The 20462-nt window shown below is 33.3% G+C and overlaps 1 protein-coding gene across 3 annotated transcripts in view; it reads right to left on the bottom strand.

The window, feature by feature from the left end:
• Window positions 1-20462, bottom strand: part of LOC129810011 (barH-like 2 homeobox protein) — a 76767-nt gene that overhangs the window by 38153 nt on the left and 18152 nt on the right. For all 3 annotated transcript variants that reach the window (XM_055860194.1, XM_055860195.1, XM_055860196.1), the window contains 3 exons: window positions 19379-20440; window positions 6440-6647; window positions 6003-6102 (listed from right to left, as the gene is read on the bottom strand). In XM_055860194.1, coding sequence (XP_055716169.1) covers window positions 6003-6102; window positions 6440-6647; window positions 19379-20435 — 1365 coding nt within the window. In that variant the 5' untranslated portion in view covers window positions 20436-20440. The remainder of the gene's footprint in view (window positions 1-6002; window positions 6103-6439; window positions 6648-19378; window positions 20441-20462) is intronic.

Raw genomic sequence — 20462 nt, 5'->3', positions numbered from 1 at the left:
TTCAATAGTTCGGTGTTTTCTGGCAAACATTTAATGAAATTTAAGGTAAGTAATGAAATTGCAATATAAAATTGTTTATAAATAAATGTAGTGTAAAATCTGATTTCAAGATTCCTCGAGAGTTGCACTTTTATCTCATGAATTTGTAGTTTGTTACAGATAACCTAACTTTTCCTTTTCACTATTTTAGGACAATGATACTAGTAAAGAAATATAAAGAAACAAAAAAGAGTCTCAATATTCAACTCACAGGCATTAAAAGGCATTGATAATGCAATGACCGCGAACAGAGTATTTCACGTGCATCACATGCCTCTCACAACTCTCCTCAATAAAATCTCCGGAAAGGATCCGGAAGAAATATCAGACCACGAAGGTTTTCGCAATGCCCTTACAAATGGAGACAGAGAGAATTATGAGGTGGGTTTTTCATGCAGTCAAATATGCATTTTTCATTATAAAAAACGGATGACGGGCCTCAGTGAATAGAAGGATGACAAGCAATTAAGAGTGCAATGCTACAATCATGAATAAAAACTATAAAAACTTAAGAAAAAAATAATAAAAATTTATGAAACTACCTAAAATCTTTATCTTTTCTTTTGCACTTTAAATATTTTATTTCTAAGTTTATTTTGCATCATTTTACATTGTGGCCATAAGTTCGTAAAAGTGGCCACAAGTTATGAATTTTACATTTTGGGAAAAATCATACTTTTTCTGAGGCTTAAGGAAATTTCCTAATACATTCACCGTTATATATCGAAAGGAGGTACTTTAAAGAAATTACAGTTAAAATTTTATCTTATATATAGTCAAAAAGAAAAGAAGCTGTGAGTAAATATGTCCTTAATGTGGCCATAAGTAATGCCGCTACCCTACCACTTGCAAAGTTAGTGCCGTGTTAAGTTAACGTGCAAAATCTCTTGTAATCCCCTATAATAAATTAATTTAGCATACACATTTCCGTCTTTTCTCTTTAATTTCCGGCTATTGTTTCAAGTTGGGACAGTTTGTGGATACTTCCTACACCAATGTGGTCCTGGTCAGAATCTGTGCCATACAATCTTGTATAGACCATTTGATATCAAGGGCCCAAAATCATATCCCAGTTGAACCATTCGGTAGTTATGTTGTGTAAAATGCAAGTCGACAAAATCATACACTGAAGATGCACATATAATTATGTAGATTTAATAGTTCAATAAACAGCCCAGAGATGGTTCATTGTATGTATACGGGAATTGAGACATTGTATGCGCAAGTGTATGATTCAAGATGCCTCCCATGGGTCTCCACCTCCCAACTCACACTGCCCCACTCTTTCGCTTTTATGCTCCCCACTCATCTGTTAAGTATCCACATGAGACCCGGCTGGCTATCTCTAATACGTTGCTATATTTATAGAATGGGCTGTATTGACATGTCCCCCCTCTATTATCAGACAGTACTACTCAACAATCTTCGGAACTTAATTTACATCCAATTCCAATGGTGGGGCGCAACTACTAATATCAATAATTAATTCATTAAACAGAGCATCTTCGTCTAATTAATTAAATTGTTAATTATAGGCGCGCATGCAGTCCCATGTATTTATGACTCTATGCAACTGAACACCGATGCACTTGCATTTACATCACATAGATCAATTTGGGGAGAAGATGTATAAATTATAAAGCATTTCACAACTTTACACATAATCCAAAATTGAATTTTAATTCGTTTCTATCTACCCCACAAATACAAATAAATTTAACCTCACCCCTTGCACCCCCCCCGCCCCCTCCTCCTCCGCGCCACATAAAATTTTCCATCCCCCCATGTGAAATTGTTAGCAAATTTAGGCGCTATTTGCACTCTATAGAACGATGGAGTGTGCTTTTGTCGTTGATTGGAGATTTATGAGCTTAATTAGTATAACTGATTTCATTGCAACAGGCTGTGTTTGTGGTCGAAAGACACTAACATTGGACTGCATTGGGTTTTATATAGCCAGGCTATTTCAGTTTAAGTGTCTCTATCATATAATGAACTACCTATTTATGTAACACATATAGCGTACATTTTAATCAAAATGATGGAGATTAAGCACTAGTGAATCCAATTGTTAATACATTTTACAACATCCAGAGATAATGTGATATAGAACTTGAGCACGATATAATCAATTATGCAAATACATAATAAAAGGGATGTGTACAATACCAACAAATCTTATATATCACGATAAAGTATCAAATATAATTGCAATAATATAATTTTTATATGAATCAATACCACTGCAAGGTATATTCATTAACCGATTCAGTTACATATCCCACATAATATCCGGAAAATTTGTCTACATGAGTCAAATCTGTGATATTCACAAGTGCAAATTGTTTAATCTTAACCTGACTTAATGATCCCACTCCGTCCATTGTAGAAACACTGAACAATAGTAGAAACATAATATACAAATTCATCATATGTATGCATATAAAATATCACCCACCACCCCTCATGCGCATAACCCTACACATATATAAATGCAAATTCCACTCGAATAGTGAGTGACTATATCAATTTCTCAGATAGATAGCTCTAAATAACTGATTTGCGGAACCATAAATTACCTGTCACCGACACTAAAGTCAGGAATAAGACATCTTATGTACTTAATAACGAGATAAATGGTTATTATAATAATTTACCAATCACAAAATTTTCACCATATACTGTGTGAGTCGAGAATATCTATATCGATTACACTTTGTGCATCGTATTAGTTTATAATAATTTTAGAAGCATCCCCATATTTGATGATATTGTGGTCTTCGTGTATAATCATAACTCGGAAAACATAGAATTAAATAGAAGGGTTTAATTTATGTTTATAAATAGAAAATTTAACCAATACCATAAACTAATTATTGACTAATCATTATTGAAATTTCTACTATGATTTTGTGTTTTACAGTCAATTAGATTAGTGTACTTTTTAAATATAAATATCCTGAAGACTGTATTTTTTATTTATTAAAACGTATAGGGGAAATGGGGCATAATTAGTCAGGGGTTGAATCAGACAGTGGATAGTTCACCTTAGAATGTACATTGAGCAAAATATTATTTAAATAAAGTAGGAACTCATCCCTATATACGAGAGAGAGCTATCTGTGAATTAACTTATCGCATAATTTTTGGGTGTATAACCGTTTATTACCGATTAAATTGATTAACAATCATAAATCATTTCCGAACTAAAAAAATAGTTAAGAAGTGTGCATGACATAATCTTTTTGACATAAGTAACATTCCGACGACGCACAAATAAAAAGGAATAATCGAGAAAATTAAATCAATTACTATTACTTGACGAATTTACTATACCGATTAGGACTGATGACATAGCCGGATTCGAAATATCAATACCTTTCCAAAAAATACAAATTTAACCAAATCGGTAAAAAAAAATGAGCCCTCCAAATACATTTAACTTTCAATAATTCAATATGCAGATTTTTCCGGTCATAGGTAGGGGAGATTGGAGCAGTAGTAAACATGGGGTAGAACGGAACACTGATATATTTATGTTTACACTACTTGGACTTATATCGATCATTTCTTCAGTGGACAAAGATCCCTATTATAGCTATTAATTCGGGTCTCAGTCACAATCCCGAAAGCCAAAATCCCGAATTCTTAAAAGTGTCATAGCTACTCCCACGATTGCACCCGCGCTTGCTGGAAGCAAAGGGAAATTTTCTGCATCTTGGGAAATTTTTCTACACATTATCCTCCATATAATTTCATCCTTTTCAGGACTTTACTATCTATCGATCGGCAGAGAGAGATATTCAGTATGGCTCTGGCTGTTGAGTAAAGTGTCACGGCTCGTGCGGTGGGTCATTGTTTCACGCCACTTAAGCTCTGAGTCCTCAACAGAATCCCCTCTGTAAAGCCTCATTGCTTTACAAATTATAATTTTTATATTAGTATTTTAATTCTGAACACGACTGCATCGGTCATAATCGGTAATGGATCGGAAAAGTAACGATAATAGATTTATTTTGAAAATACTGTTTTTTGCACTTTTTCAGCCTTTTGATCCATATACAATTTAAACGGTAAGAGATATCAACTTCCGGTCTTCGATGACCCTCCTCAAATGACAGTATCTCGAACCCAATCTCTTTATTTTTCCCCCCTCCCCTTTCATGCGTTCCCTATCGCCCAAAAATAGGTCAAAAATGAGGTTTTTCGAACTTTGCAAAAAATTGGCCCTGACGATTTCGTTCATTTTTGGATATATTTTGGAGGTAGTCTAGCTGAACATTTCGTCCTTAGACATCTATCAATGGAAAAATCGCCATCTTGCATTAATGAAGGTCAAAGCTTAATTTTCGCCCGATTTGTATAGTCCCTTAATTTGTATAGTCCCTTAATTGTAAAATGCTTTGCTTGGGGCATGAATAAATGTTTATTAAATGTTTATTAATTATTAAAATATTGTTCAATCAATTAATTAAAAGGTTAATAATTTTTTGAAACCCTCTTATTGAACAATTTTCGACTTCAAGATGGTTTTGTGGTGATTTATAGACAACTTTAATCCACAATAATTTTGGCTTAACTTTCAGACACGCGCTACCTTCGAACGAGTCAAGCTTCGAAAAACTTATTTTTTAATATATTTTTTTATTAATTTGACCCGTTATATTATTACTTAATAGCAAGTCCAATGCTTTAATTACCTTATAAGTTTCAATGGGCAAGTCCATTAAGAATATAGAAAAATATGAGTTGTCCGTATAAGTTAAATCGTCTGAATGTAGAGCACTTTCCTCTATTTGAACTTTCAGAGTTGCTAGTCGAAAAATTATAGTTTGACCTTTTTTATGGTTTAATACAGTTGATTATGAAGTATTTGTCACTTGGATAATAATGATATATATTTTTTATGTAAAGTAAAGGACACTAAAACAAGCCTCAAGGCAGATAATATCCAGTCTTCTGGGAAAGACTAAAATAACCAACGTTTTTCGGATAATAAGTGGATAATATTTAGGTAGAAAACTACTAAGGGAAAGCTTTCAGATTTCATACAGACTCTGGCTTCGAACAACACTTCATAATTTTTCCATATTTCTTTAATGAATCTGCCTTATCAAGGGGAAGGTATTTAAATAGCAAGTCTTAAGTTACACATTTTCTGAAAAAAATATGTCAAATTCAAGAAACGAATGTGGAAAAAATATAAAATGTTAAAAGCCAGAGTGTATTTGAAGCCTAAAAGCTTTCTCGAACCGATATTCTAAGTTTTGATATTCGAAAGTTGTATTGCTGAAATGGAATTTTTCAGAGTGTTTTAGAGGTATTTAAAGTCTTTCTTTAGTTTAAGTGACTTATTTAACTTAAGAGGACTTTAATATATATTTAGTGAAATAATATTTGGTATGTCAGGCTTAAAATTTTGATTGAAAAAATGGTAGCAATTTGTGACAATATGTGTCCCGAAATTATCTATGTCTACCCTATACGGGGCACATGTAGCCAATATATCATACTTTTTTCTTTATCATCTCTAGGACAGATCAGAGATTTTACAGGTTTGAAGTATACGGTACCACACAGTCAACGTCCTAATCTTAATTACGTATAAAGCATAAAATGATTAGACAGACTTTATCATTTTTTTCACAAATTATATGCGAAAAAAATTTCTCTGGCTAAATAATACCCTGGGTATGAATTCTGAGATGTGTGAGTTTCTCACGTGAGAAACTCGCGGCTTTTAAATAGTCTTTTGTAATAATTTCGTTAATTTTTAGTGTAAAGTGTCATGTAAAACTTTTACAGCACCTAAGGAAGCACAATATAGTTTTCATGACAGCTTCGCAAAACGCTTACTAAAAGTGATCTTAGAGTCGTGAATCTGTTATGTGAGTAACTCACGAATCTTATAATTCATACCCTGGACTCACTTAATAAAGAATTCCAACAAATAACTAACTCACCTGTGTTTCTGTTACATTTAATAATTTCGCCATCTCTGCTCTCTCGCTGGAACTTAGGTATTTCTTCAGTTCAAATTGTTTTTCTAGTTCGAAAATTTGTCTGAAAAAAAGTGAAAATTATGTAATTAAAAATAATGACACATGAAAAGTGAGCCTTAAAACAAATCATTTTATGCAGCAATATATTGGTCAATAATTTAAAAAATAAAGTGTCACTAAAACTCAAATTTAAAATATATCAATACTTTTTAATGTTAATTTTACACCTTTTTAAGGGTAAAATTAACATGAAAAAGGGTAACTTTAATCCCTAATACACCTAAAAAGCATAATATTTACACCGATTTTGGATCAATACTGCAGGGTAAAATAAACATTTCCGGAATGTAATTTTAACTTTTTCGGATTTCTCTCAGATATAGTGCAATAGTACTAACCTTCCAGTAAAAGTTGTGCGAGCTTTCTTCTTCCTTCGAGAATCTTGGGATGACTCCTCACACGAATCCTCCCCAATTTCCTGGTTCAAGTTGTTCTGTGTCGCAGGATCTTTAGCCACGTCATTCGATAGCACAGGTAGTACATTGTTAGAAAATTGATCACTTGACTCTGTTGACTTTTTTCTTTTGTAGGACTTCGATGATGAATCTGGCGAAGCAAAAATAATTCTAAATAACTACATAATCTAAAATTAAATGTTTTAGTAAATTATACCATCAAAATTCAAATGTGATATATTTCTAAGACAAAAAGTCAACATCAGGAGTAGCAAAATGAATGGTTGCTCATTATTGTTGGCATATTCCCATAATCGATGAATTTATTTCATTTAGCACACTTGCCAATAATAAATTAATATGATGTGGCTATATCGTGTATTCTCGACAAAACATAATATTTCCCCCTCAATGTTGTTATACATTTGCAATATTGGTTTTGTTACACACAATATAAAGTCGCAAGGTACTTTTGCAAGAGCCATTTCAATGCAATTGCAGCGAATAATTGCTGGGTTAAATTTAGAACCTATATATGTTTTTCCTCCAATGTGCCTCAGCATCAGAATAAACTTATTTTACTTGAGAATATGTATGCTCAAGAGTGTACTTTTCATGGGGCTATAGTCAAAAGATTGATATGTGCATATCTATGGCAGTACATATTAGAAAATGTGAACATGTTATTGGATGGGTAGAGGAAGCGATTTCAGCTATTCCGCTTGTCTTGTCAAGTGATTTCTGTAGCAAATGGTAATTGAACGGAATTCAGCAGGAATTCGTTGGGGAATGTATTTTATAGCGTTCAAGAGAGCCCGTTGATTTCAATTAGCGTGATGATGATGCGAATATGTCAAGTGAAACATTCTTTGGAGTCCAATAACATAAATCACACATGCTTTATTTAAAATGAAACATTCATTTATGGATTCTTTTTCCTCGCACAAGCCACTCCACAAAATGTTGAGCATTGTACTCCAAGATTGTTATTAAATGTAAAATAAATAATATCCATTCTTCAATTACTTCGAGTTCACAAATTTTATTTTATGTATTTTTTTGTATTCATCCACAATCTCTATCGTCAAACTCTCTGTACACCTGGGATCATACACCATTAATAGACAGTATTGCTCTAAATGAATTTTTCAAATTGGAAGAGTCATCATGATGTCAGGGAAAAAAATGTGTTGTGTTTAACTTTGAGCTCAATAAAAAGAAAATTACATTCGACATAGAAAATTTATTCAACAAATAGAATTAACAATAAATGGGCGGGCTTAAAATCTTTTTCTATTCTTTGAGTGTCAAATACACCATCGAAAAGAAACATTTAAAATTCGTTTTATGGTATCGTCTTCGGAATTTGTCTTTTCAGGCTATATTAATCACAAACACATCTCTATTTGGCAATTAGCAATAGCTCAGCTCGAAAATTGATGTCATTAATAATATTTTACGATTTGTTTCGATCAATATAATTTACATTAAATTTTCTGACAAATATAGAAAAACATGTACTTGAACACTCAACTAAAATCGATTAATAAGAAATGGTGGCAGTTTCCCAACTTTGAAGAACGTTCGAGTACGAAATCGTTTATGCTATGTCCTATAAATTGATTACGCATTAATGACTTTGACGAGAAAGTTTATAGTTCAATTTATAGAAAACAGAGTCAATCGTTCTCACGAGGTCGAGCTTTCCACGAAGTTTTTTCCTAATTACTTTTGAATTAAAACAAGGACATTTCGTTATCTGCTTCATTATCGGTTTATATGAGGTAAGACCATGAAGGTTGGAAAGTCACCACAAAAAAAAATTTTTTTGAAATTTATTTACTCCTTTCTACGAATTATCCTTTGCAATATATAAGGTAAAGTACCCGCACTCGACCGGGTTCCTCCACTGAGAAAAAAAGGGGGTGCGATTACCTTTTCTCCTCATAAATTTAACACTTTTTAGGTGTAAAAATATATCAACATTTTTTAATGTTAGTTTTGCACTTTTCTATGGGTAAAATTAACATGAAAAAGGGTGACTTTAATCCCTAATACACCTAAAAAGGGTAATATTTACACGTTACGCCGATTTTGGATTAATATTGCAGGGTAAAATTAACATTTCCGGAATGCTATTTTAACTTTTTCGGATTTCTCTCAGTGTCGACTCGACCGGTGGATCAGTTTTTGAATGTTTTATGGTCAATTTTGTCAATTTCTATGAATCTGGTTCGTATTATTCATGGAATGATTAACCTATTAGTGTTAGATCATACGCAATATATTATATAGCAATTATAAATAAATTGAATAAATAAATCTACCGGTCGAGCGAGAGAACTTTACCTTATTCAATTAGTAAAATGAAAAACACTTTGCAAAAAAAAAACAGTAAAAAGCAAACAATAATTTTAAAAATCACTTTATTTTATGGTGACGATCCAACCTTCATCATCAAGATTAGCTTCAAGGGTCCTTGAAGCCATCAACCTTTTATTAGCTATTTATATATAATTTTGGAATTCGTAACTCAAAATAGCGCCTTCTCGTTTTTTACTGATCGAACTTTCGCACCCCGGAGACCGCTTTTGTCAACATATCTTCGAGTTTCAGTTTTGCTGAGATTGCTCGAATTGTTTTAGATATTATCTAGACCTAGACGAACATTTCGTCCATATACGAAAATCCCGTTGTATCATTCTTAATAATGGTTTTCAAGGTTTTTTAAGATCACAAGTTTAAAAGGTTCTAGAGAGGAATTTTACAACCGATTGGTATTATATCTGGGCTCGTTGGAAAAGGTCTTGGAACTCTTGACAAGCATGAACCGATTCCAATTGATTATGAACCGGTAATGAACCGATTTATATCCGATAACTAATTTTTATCCGATATTCAATTATACTACGCCTAAAGTAATTTGGGCAATGTTTTGAATCGATTCGAATAAGAACCAATAACCAGTGAAAGACGCAAAATTCTTTTGAGGTATAGCATCTTAAGTCATTAGTTCAAGCACTTCGCAAAGCCTGCGGCGCTTTGCCACCCCTTTTACTACTTAACCCCATTTAGTGTAGGAATTAAACCAGTATTTGAATGAGTGTAAACATGAAAGTTCAGATTTTCAACCGAAAATTCCAATATAGCAATTAAAAAATAGAAACAAATAAAAAAATTCTCACAATAAAAAGGATTTTGTGTATCATGGTATATTTGTCTGAGTGTAGAAAGCTGGCCGAAAGCAACAACCGTCAAAATAAGTCGTTGTGCCTGTTAAATTGATGGATAATGGGCTTATTCATCTCTCTCGCGTCGAATAAAGTGAGAAGAAGCTATAAAAGATTGTGTGGGAACTTAACAAGGAAATACTTAATACATCTTCCAATATTTACTAAATAATTTTTCTATTTAGATATACGACTCATCAGCAGGAAGATTCGACAATAAAATAAAGAGTAATTTCGGTAAGATGTTCACAAAGTGCTTTTTCTCACCCAAAGTTTTGTAATTTTTCCTTACTGTAATTAAATTTCCGACACTATGATCTCCCTTGCGGAAGGTTCCATAAGGCCAATTATAAATTTTTACTAATCATTGTTTGCAATAAATAAGACAGTTAACTTTCTGTCTTGATAGTTGGCACTAAACATTTTAGATAATCCTCATACATGCCATTAATATGCTATAATGATGTATATTTGATCACAGCTGAGAATATTATCATGATCCCTCATTGAGAAATATTGTGTCTAAATGGTCACAAATGTTTTACAATTCATTCAGTCAGAATAATAATAATAAATGACATAATAACGTTTGGTGTACAGCAGTTTTCCGATGGCATGATGGCTCACAATTCCCGCATATTATCGATATTGTTGATAATGAAGACAGGGAAGCAAATAAATAGACGAGGCACGGCTATACAAATTCATTTTATGTTGAGCTCTTCATATATACAGGGAATCATGTACAATGGATTACCATATCCTCTCACTCAGCCTGCGAAACACAATCGACAAAATAACATCAAGTGGAGTGAAAACATTTTAATCGACGAAACCAACGACGCTGATGGCAATGGCGTTGAGTAGAGCCTTTAATGTTCAACAAATTGAAACGATTTACACAGAGAACAGAATGAATGAGGCGAGTGCGCACGATGTCGATTAAATTATTAAATGAAAGTGTGTATCATATATGGCTGCAACGTTGGTGATGATGAGATGATGATGCCCGAGAGTATATTGCATCAAAGTCCATGAATTATACACATATGGGAGGGTGGGGCAGTTTCACTAATGAATTTTGAGTTGAACTTTGTAGTAGTTTTACAAAAAGATAGTAAGCAAAAGCATCAATGGGGGCGAGGAAATCGAGGAATACCCAATACCTAATCCTTATTAGAATAGAAGCTAAAAAATCTTTCTCTACACGATATTTAACAGAGACCTATCAGAAGAAAATATGTGAGCAAACATGTACCACTATAATTTCTAATCAGTAAAATATTCTAGCAATTCTTACGTAACTTTTTGTCTATTTTGGTAATATGGAATTTAGAAACTTGACTTAGTACCGGTTTACAATTCCAAAAGCTATAAACCCGAGCGCCAGTATCCCGAAAAGCCCAAAATCCCGGAAACCAAGATCCCAAACGAATCGAAATTGGGAATAGCTAAAATCCCGAATGGATCAAGATAAAAAAAAGCCATAATCTCGAATGATCCAAAACTCTAAATGGGTCGAAATCCCGAATGCGTTAAAATCCCGGAAAAGGACAGAACCCCAAAAAAGCCAAAATCCAGAACGGATCGAAATTCTGAATATTCAAAATCTTGAATGGTCAAATCCTGAAAAGCCGAAATCTCGAAAAGGCCAAAATCCCAAAAAGTCAAAATTCAGAACGGGCCAAAATCCCGAAAAACCAAAATTCCTAATGCACTAAAATTCTGAATAGGTCGAAATTCCGAATGTGTCAAAATCTCGAAAAGCTAAAATCCTGAAGTCAAAATTCTGTTAAAAGTCAGAATTTCGGAAAGGCCAAAATCCCGAGTGAGTCGAAATTTTGAAAATACAAAATCTCAAATGCGTCAAAATCCTGAAACAAACAAAATCCGAAAAGTCAAAATTCAGAATTGGCCAAAATCTCAAATGCGCCAAAACACTGAATGAGTCGAAATCCCGAATGCGTCAAAATCCCGAAAAGTCAAAAATCAGAATGGGTCAAAATCCCAAATGCGCCAAAATCCTCAATGAGTCGAAATCCAGAATGCGTCGAAATCCCGAAAAGAAAAATCCTGAATGCCAAAATCCCGGAAAAGATCATAATCCCGAAAAAGCCAGAATATTTTTCAATATTCTGAATACCCAAAATCCCGAATGGGTCAAAATCCCGAAAAGCCAAAATCCCAAATTCTTAAAAGTGTCAACCACTCCTAGGATTGCATTCAAGCTTAGTCGGGTTGAAGAGAAATTTTCTGTGTTTTGGGAAATTATTCTACACATTATCCTCCGTATAATTTCGTCCTTTTTACAATTTTGACTATTCGATATTCTAGCTTTTCGGAATTTTTGGAATTTGGGTTTTTCTGGATTTTGACCCATCAAGGATTTTTTTTTGCTTTTCGGGATTCAGATCCATTCAGGATTTTGCATTTCCGTAATTCTGGAGTTCGGGATTTTGTCCAGTATAGTTGATCAATATAGTATATGATTACATCAACTTTTTGGAATAAAAATAGATTGATTTTTTACAAAATTCGTTCTTGGCCTTTCGGACGTTGGTGAAGAGTTGGTGATGGTTCCCTATGAATATTAAACCGGACAGTTAATCATTCCCAAAGTTATAAGGGTTTTAAATCTTAAAAATCTTATACTATCAGCCATGCGAAATCTCAGCTTGAAATCGCTCTCCTGTAAAGTTGACCATTCGCGACTTATTCGTTTTATATTCTGAGCAGTCGATATTACTTCTAATGCCTTGTTTAATTTACTGAATAATTAATTCTCTTCAGTTTAAACCGTTTACAATCTACCTAAATATGAATACAATCTTTTTAGATGTAAAGGAATAAAGTATCACACTAACTAGTATGAAATTGCCCCTCATTCAGGTTTAGAACCTAAAGTACGTAAAACTTTCAATCTAGTGTTTCAATACAATAAAGCAGGGGTGTTCATGAACAGTTTGAAACCGAATAAACGTCAAAATAAGTTTGTCCAAGTATCGTTTTGATCATTGACGTACAAGTTTCATTTGACGTTTGTTCGGTTTCAAACGGTTCTTGCACATCTCTGCAATAATGATGACTATTTAAGCATATAAAAACAGGATGCGAAAAGTGTGAAAACTCTCTCCTATATGAAACTACCCTGCTTTCCCCTATTCACGTTTATCTGCACTCTGTGTTTTCCACAATATAATGCACCAAATAGCAATTGTTAAAAGAGTTCAATTGATCCATATATCCAATCCAACTGACGTCACTCCATGATCCCATCCCATTCCTTGTCCATCAACCGGGAATCACTAAGAGATCTCTTCATCTTCTCCATTTTGGCATGATTATAAGCTTCCCTAATTTCCTCCCGGCACACCATCTCGCAAGGAGATTGCACGGAAGAGATGTTTGTTTGATTTCCCGTTGAGAATGCTAAAATAACTACATTTCACCACATTTTTCGCATCTATACAAAAATATTGCTCTATTTGTGTAATGATTTATCTCAATATTTCAGTATTTACTTGCAACAAAATGCGCATGGAAATATAATGGGATTTTTCCGTGATACAAAATGTTACATTTATCGCTTACTCTCATACCACTTTTGACGTACAGAGAGAATTCACAGAGAAAATTGATTTTTCCAATATTAATTTATCCATTCAATATTACATTAACTCACTATTGGCATAATATTTATTCAAATGATATAATCGATATAATATATTAAAATTAAAGTTTTATAAAGCTTTTTTTTAATGAAATATCATCATACTTAATGAAAACTAAAAATATCTTAATAACTTTCTGGCTACAAACCAAAAAAATCAAAAATAATTAATTCGACTTTTGTTTTTTAATTCGAATTATCTTTTCGAATTTTATTTTTTCGAATTTCGAATTCGAATTAATTCGAATATTGCTCATAAAGAATTAGTGAAATTAGCGTAAAATTTAAAGATAAAAAAGGCCATTTTTGAAAATCTGTCTTAAAAAATTTTAAAAAAATCGACTAAAATTTCATAAGGATGTACTATATTGTACCAATAATGTATTAAACGTTTTATCGGGATACCTTTCAAGTTTACTTAACTATTTCATGAGAATTCTCTTACATAAAACTTTATTCCCGGAACAAACATTCCTTCTATTGAAAAACTCTTATCAAAAGAAAAAAAAATGTTTCACTAACATTTATGCAGAAAGTGAAAAGTCAAACAATAATGTATAAGGTATTGTATAATTTCAGGAAAATCATAAGAGTTATAATAACTTACGATCAGACACTGTATCATATCTCTCTCAAAAGTAACAATTATTCTGAAAATTGCTGATATTTCAGCAGACAGTCATAAAATTGAATAAAGTGTCATATATTGAAATGCCACAGTAGAAACGTTGCCCTAATTTTCAATGAGCCATCCATTTGCTGCAACTAATTAGAGAAGTGTACATGGCTTCTCTTTAGCTAATCGAAACCGATTATACTCAAACCAACATTTATAAAGCAATTGAAGTCATTTCTGATTGAAAATGTACGAGATGTCCAAAACCTAAAATATTTTCTCGCCTCATTATACGGTCCATTTAGAGCTGCATATTAAATATGTTTCATATGCATTCTCAAAGTCTTCAGAGCGAATTATTAAGTGTTCTGGCTCCTTCGGCTTTCAGTGCAATGTATAAGTGTTTGAGTTTGATGTGGCTTTGTTTGAACATTAGAACGTGATAGAACATTTAAAATATTATGCTTATAAATTATAGGGGCTAGCGGGGCTACCGAAGCGATTTAAAATAGAACAAACGTTATTTTCCTAAACCTGTAGCATGGAATCATCTAAGATTTTAGTATGAGTAAGTCAGGATAAAAAACGTACATTTTTGTCGTGCAAGTTCGTACTAAAAAGAGATTTTTATCGTTCTTATCTCAAAAGTAGGTAAAAACGCTAAAATAGGGTGAAAATAAGTTAAATTGAATTGAAAATTTTCCAAATGATATTTACAATTTACAAAATTTTCCAATATGAAACATCAGGAAAAAGTACCGGGTACAAATTTTGCAGGAACGAAACTTATGGGGTAAATAGGGGTTAATAAAAAGTGGAGTAATGGGGAGTACACAATGAGTCTAAATAAAGTGGCTTGGATTTAGAAGGTCTAAGTCGACCCATAGACAAATCCTAATCAAATCTTAATAATAAGAAATATTCCAGGGGGCAATGTAACTGGACAGGAAATTTTCAAGTATAAAATTATCAAAAACCAAAAATACCTGGTATGAAATTTAAAATCTAATTTCACGTACAAAATATTTAAAATTTAAATATCGAAAAATCAAAAAAAAAACTTAAGCATTAAGAATTCCTGATACAAAATTTTAAAAATGTAAGAGGAAGTGGAGCACCTTTGAAATTGGGATTTTTCTCCTAAGTTTAAGTGGAACTGAGCCATATCAATATAATTTAGCTTCTCAATCTATTTATACAGCTAAATTATATCACGATTAGGCTCAATTTTATTTAAAAATAAGAGAAAATCCCAATTTCAAAGGTGCCCCACTTTCCCCTAGATATGTTGTTGGATAGGAAATATTTCATATTTTTAATTAATTATTATTATTATTGTTATTATTTATTATTTTTAAAAACATTTTTATGAACGAAATGTAACATAAACGTATCCGGAACGAATAATTCCAGAATGATGTGTAATGTATCTTATACAAAGTTTTCAAGAAGAAAAAGGGATGGCAAAGTATACCAGGTTTTAGGTATATACTGGTTTGTTATCGATTAAATTAACAAACAACTAAGAAACGATTCTGAAATAGAAATTGGCATGAGTAACAAATATACACATAAAACAGTAAATTCGAGAAAAGAAAATCATTTACGGGTACTTTCCTGATTCATTACTGACTAAGCCCGATGCAAACGGTTTGGACATTTCAAGTCCATGGAAAAAATCAAGCTTTAAGTAAATCTGTTGAAGAATAGGCCCTCCAAATTGGTTTAACTCTGATTATCGAAATGTTTTACGGTCATAGGATTTTTTGAAAGAAACATTCACCTTGAATATACAGTGAGTGTCAATAGTTTGTTGCCTAATGGATGTTTGAGAAATCAAGTGAAAAAAATGATAGAAAAAACTACTTTTCCAAATTTTTCTTTTTGCAGATGAGTTCCTTGTAATCCGTAGATATTATTTATAGTTTTCAAAAAAAATAATTAATTTTATTTCATATCAAAAATAATTGTTTTCCAAAAGTTGGTCATTTTTGAAAAATCAAAAGTTTGTTGCCTCATTAAAAAAACTAATTCAAAATGGTGAAAACGTGCAACCAACTTTATGTAAACCTGTTACATTTTGAGCTTATGTCATTTGATAGGCAAATGGTGGATTTGTACATTTTTAAGGCTGTCAATGGTAAATATATAGGTGTAAAAGTGATGATAAATAACAAGAAATAATCAGTTTTTTGATAATTCATAATTTAGGTTATAATGGCAAATTACAAAAAGTTGAAAGGTGGGATATTGTCCAGAGATACTGCTGGAAGGAATCGGCGTCGCTTAATTGCCAAATTTTATGGAAATTCATGAAAAGTTATACATAAAATGGTCAAATATTATAGTTATGAGGCACGAGTACATCTAAAAAACGCTACTGGTAGACCCAGGGTTTCGACTCAGAAAGTCGATAACCGCATTCTAGGTATCTCTGACAGTAACCCCATGATGTTTGCTTCAAAAATTCAGAGTCGGCTGGTTACAGAAGGCATACAGGCTTCAAAACCAACCGCAATTTAATGAAAGTGGTAAGAATAATTACTTGGTTTGCAGGTTTCCATTGGTAAACAAAACCAATCTGGTTAAAAGGTTGTAAATTCACTTGGAGCATGCTAAAAACGTAAAAATACAACCTCTTACGCAGTTTGGTTTTGCTTACCAATGGAATCTTGCGAGTCAAGTACCTATTCTTATATTTTCTTTCATTTTGAGTTTGATTTTCGAAGCATTTGAAGCCTGTATGTCTTCTGTAATCAGCCGACTTTGAATTTTTGAAGCAAACATCATGGGGTTACTATCAGAGATACCTAGAATGTGGTTATCGACTTTCTGAGTCGAAACCCTGGGTCTACCAGTAGCGTTTTTCAGATGTACTCGTGCCTCATAACTATAATATTTGACCATTTTATGTATAACTTTTCATGAATTTCCATAAAATTTGGCAATTAAGCGACGCCGATTCCTTCCAGCAGTATCCCTGGACAATATCCCACCTTTCAACTTTTTGTAATTTGCCATTATAACCTAAATTATGAATTATCAAAAAACTGATTATTTCTTGTTATTTATCATCACTCTTACACCTATATATTTACCATTGACAGCCTTAAAAATGTACAAATCCACCATTTGCCTATCAAATGACATAAGCTCAAAATGTAACCGGTTTACGTAAAGTTGGTTGCACGTTTTCACCATTTTGAATTAGTTTTTTTAATGAGGCAACAAACTTTTGATTTTTCAAAAAATGACCAACTTTTGGAAAACAATTATTTTTGATATGAAATAAAATTAATTAATTTTTTTGAAAATTATAAATAATATCTACGGATTACAAGGAACTCATCTGCAAAAAGAAAAATTTGGAAAAGTATTTTTTTCTATCATTTTTTTCACTTGATTTCTCAAACATCCATTAGGCAACAAACTATTGACACTCACTGTACATTGATATTGTAATATTGATTTATGAGAGGGTTTTCGAAAACCGAAAGACGATATCTGTTGCCGTTTGGCCTCTAACCATGTAACAAGCTATCGGATAAAGAAAAAAATATTTTTCAAAAATATCCAGGAAAAGTACATCAATTAGGAGTACTTTACCGATGCATTACCGATTATGTCCGATGCAGTTTGAAAATTTCATCAACCCCCTTTACAAAAAATTTAAATTTAAGTAAATCGGTTGAGAAATAAGCCCTCTATTTCGAAAATTCGAAATCGAAATGTTTTTCGGACATAGGTGTCTAAGGACGAAATATTCGCCTTGACTACCTCCAAAACATATTCGAAAATGAAAAAAAAAATCTAGGTGCTGTTTGCGAAATAAACCAAAAACATGATTTTGGAGTGGATAGAGAGGTATAGGGAGAAAAAGAAAGTAAAATTGTCCTAGATAATATTGAGTTATGGGAATGTCATCAAAAACTGAAAGTCGAAATCTCTTACCATGTGACTTCTAGCCGTATAATAAGCTATCAAACAAGGAAAAAAGATTTAATAGTGCTTTACCGATTCATTATCGACTAAGTCCAATGCAGCCGGGTTAGAAATTCCAAATCCTTAAAAAACGAAATTCAAGCAAAGACCCTCCAAATTGGTTTAACTTTGATTTTTGACAAACTCGATATATCGAAATGTTTTGCGGACATAGGTATTTATGAACGAAATATTCACATTGACTACCTTTCCTACCTTCAAAACATATTCGCAAATGAAAAAAAATCTAGAAACCGTTTTCGAAATCATCCAAAAAACATGGTTTTGGAAGGGAATGATGAATTGGGGAAGGAAAAACAGACCGAAAATCGATATCTCTTATCGTTTGTGCTCCAGCACTCAGAATAAACGGGGGTGCGATTAACTTTTTTTCCGCATAACTTTAACATTTTTGAGGTGTAAAAATATATCAACATTTTTTAATGTTAATTTTACACCCTTTTAAGGGTTAAAATTAACATGAAAAGGGTAACTTTCACCCCTAATGCACCTAAAAAGCATAATATTTACACCGATTTTGGATCAATACTGCAGAGTAAAATAAACATTTCCGGAATGTTATTTTAACTTTTTCGGATTTCTCTCACATCAGTGAGGTTGGTGATAAGGTCAAAAAACGCGGATTATAAGCTGCTCTCTTTGAGTTTTGAGTAGCAAAAACACAGTCTATGAATTTTCTTTCACAAAATATAAAAGGTATAATATTTCTAAAAACGGAATGTATCGGATACTAATTAATCCACAATGAAGTATTCCGGATAAAATATTCCTAAAGAGGTAATGCACGAGGTATAAAATTTCTTAAACAAAATATAGAACTTTTAGATACAAAATCTTCGAATAAAACCGTAATCTTCCGTATACAAAGCTTTTATAATTAAAATTACTAAATACAAAATTTCCGTAAATAAAATTTATTCGGTATTTAGAAATTCGAAAAATTAAGAAATACAGTAGACTCTCGCTAATTCGGTTCTTTTAAGATCGGGCTACTTTTTAATTCGCTCAGCGGTTTCATTTGAAAAAAGTTTGTTGACATTTTTCTAGTTTGGTTATGATTATAAAATGAATCAAATGTGCTCAAATTTAGCATGGTTTGTCTTAGTTTTGATGTGATTTTGCATTATTGAGGGATTTTCATGCAATTTACTTTATATATAAGTGTGTAAACTCAATATCTATCTATATGCACATGAATAATAAATCGTTGTGTTTCAAAAAGTATGTCGCCCGAATTTCTGTCTAATTCGGCTGACATTTCGGTCCCATATGCCCGAATTTGAGAGAGTCTACTGTACTTGAAATAATCTGTATGCTAAAATTGCCCGACTTCACCCTATGCAATAAATGAGGAAGTTTCGTACCTCTTTTTGGCTTCGGCGTGTGCTTAACATCGGCTATTGCGGCTGGTGAGGAGTCTCGGGATTTGCTGATGCTCAAATTGAGCGGTTGATCACTGATTCCACTATCATCTTCACTTATCTCACTTATTGATTCACTTCGGGAGATAAAGCTGTGATTGAAGGGAGTTCCGGTCGATCCGGGATATGTTTGACTTTCATCGAGATTCGGAGACTTGATGGTCGGATGGAGGAGTTGTTGGAGGGATCGCTGTTGGTCGGGAGGTTGTGAATAGATTGGAGGAGATTTATTCATGTGCGATCGAGGTTGATGAGGTCTCTTGGGACTCTTCCAGCCCAGGATGTCTCCGATGGAATGAGGTGTTGGGGTTTTAGGCGGTTTGGCGTAAACATGTGCATGCCACGTGTGAATGTTTGGCATGGTTGGAAATTTATCTTCCGCCGAACACGTAAAAGCAGTTGGTGGTGTGTCCAGCATCACTGACACACTATTGGACTTGGGTCTCACATCACAATTTGACACTGAATCTCTGCACATTTTAACACTATCTGGCTCTAGTAAGCTATTGCAATTGTTCTCAATAGGTTCATTCACATCTGATGCACTATCCCGGGATTTACATGGATTATTCGAGGCATTGGATAGGGACTCCTCGGTGTCTGATATGTCACCAAAAGAGCCCAGGGGAGCGGAATTTGTCCTCAGCTGACATTTGTCCCCAACATCAGGAGGTGCAGTGAAGGGCCTGGTTAGCTCCTTAACTTCTGCACTGTCCTGTGAATTATTGGTACATTCCAGGGCAATACACTCCCTCTGATCGCGCAGGGTACTGGTCAAGATGCCTCGGTCAGAAAGTGTATCGACACTGTAGACGTCTGTTGGCTCATTTGTCTCAATTACATTTCCCGCCGCCAAATTGGTGGCATCAGTTCGCGGAGTGTACGAGTCAGAGGCCGGAGTCACAGACGTTGGCGATGGGATGTACGTCCCACCTCCGGAGATTGGAGTGTGGGAACCACTTTCAGGATCAAGTATGTTCTCCTTCTCGATCTCAGGCATTATCGCTGGAAAGAAAGCATCATTTCC

This window comes from Phlebotomus papatasi, chromosome 1 (genome assembly GCF_024763615.1).
Source record: "Phlebotomus papatasi isolate M1 chromosome 1, Ppap_2.1, whole genome shotgun sequence".
Lineage (NCBI taxonomy): Eukaryota > Metazoa > Arthropoda > Insecta > Diptera > Psychodidae > Phlebotomus > Phlebotomus papatasi.
Note: the sequence above shows the minus strand (reverse complement) of the source record. Positions and strands in the feature narration are given on the sequence as shown.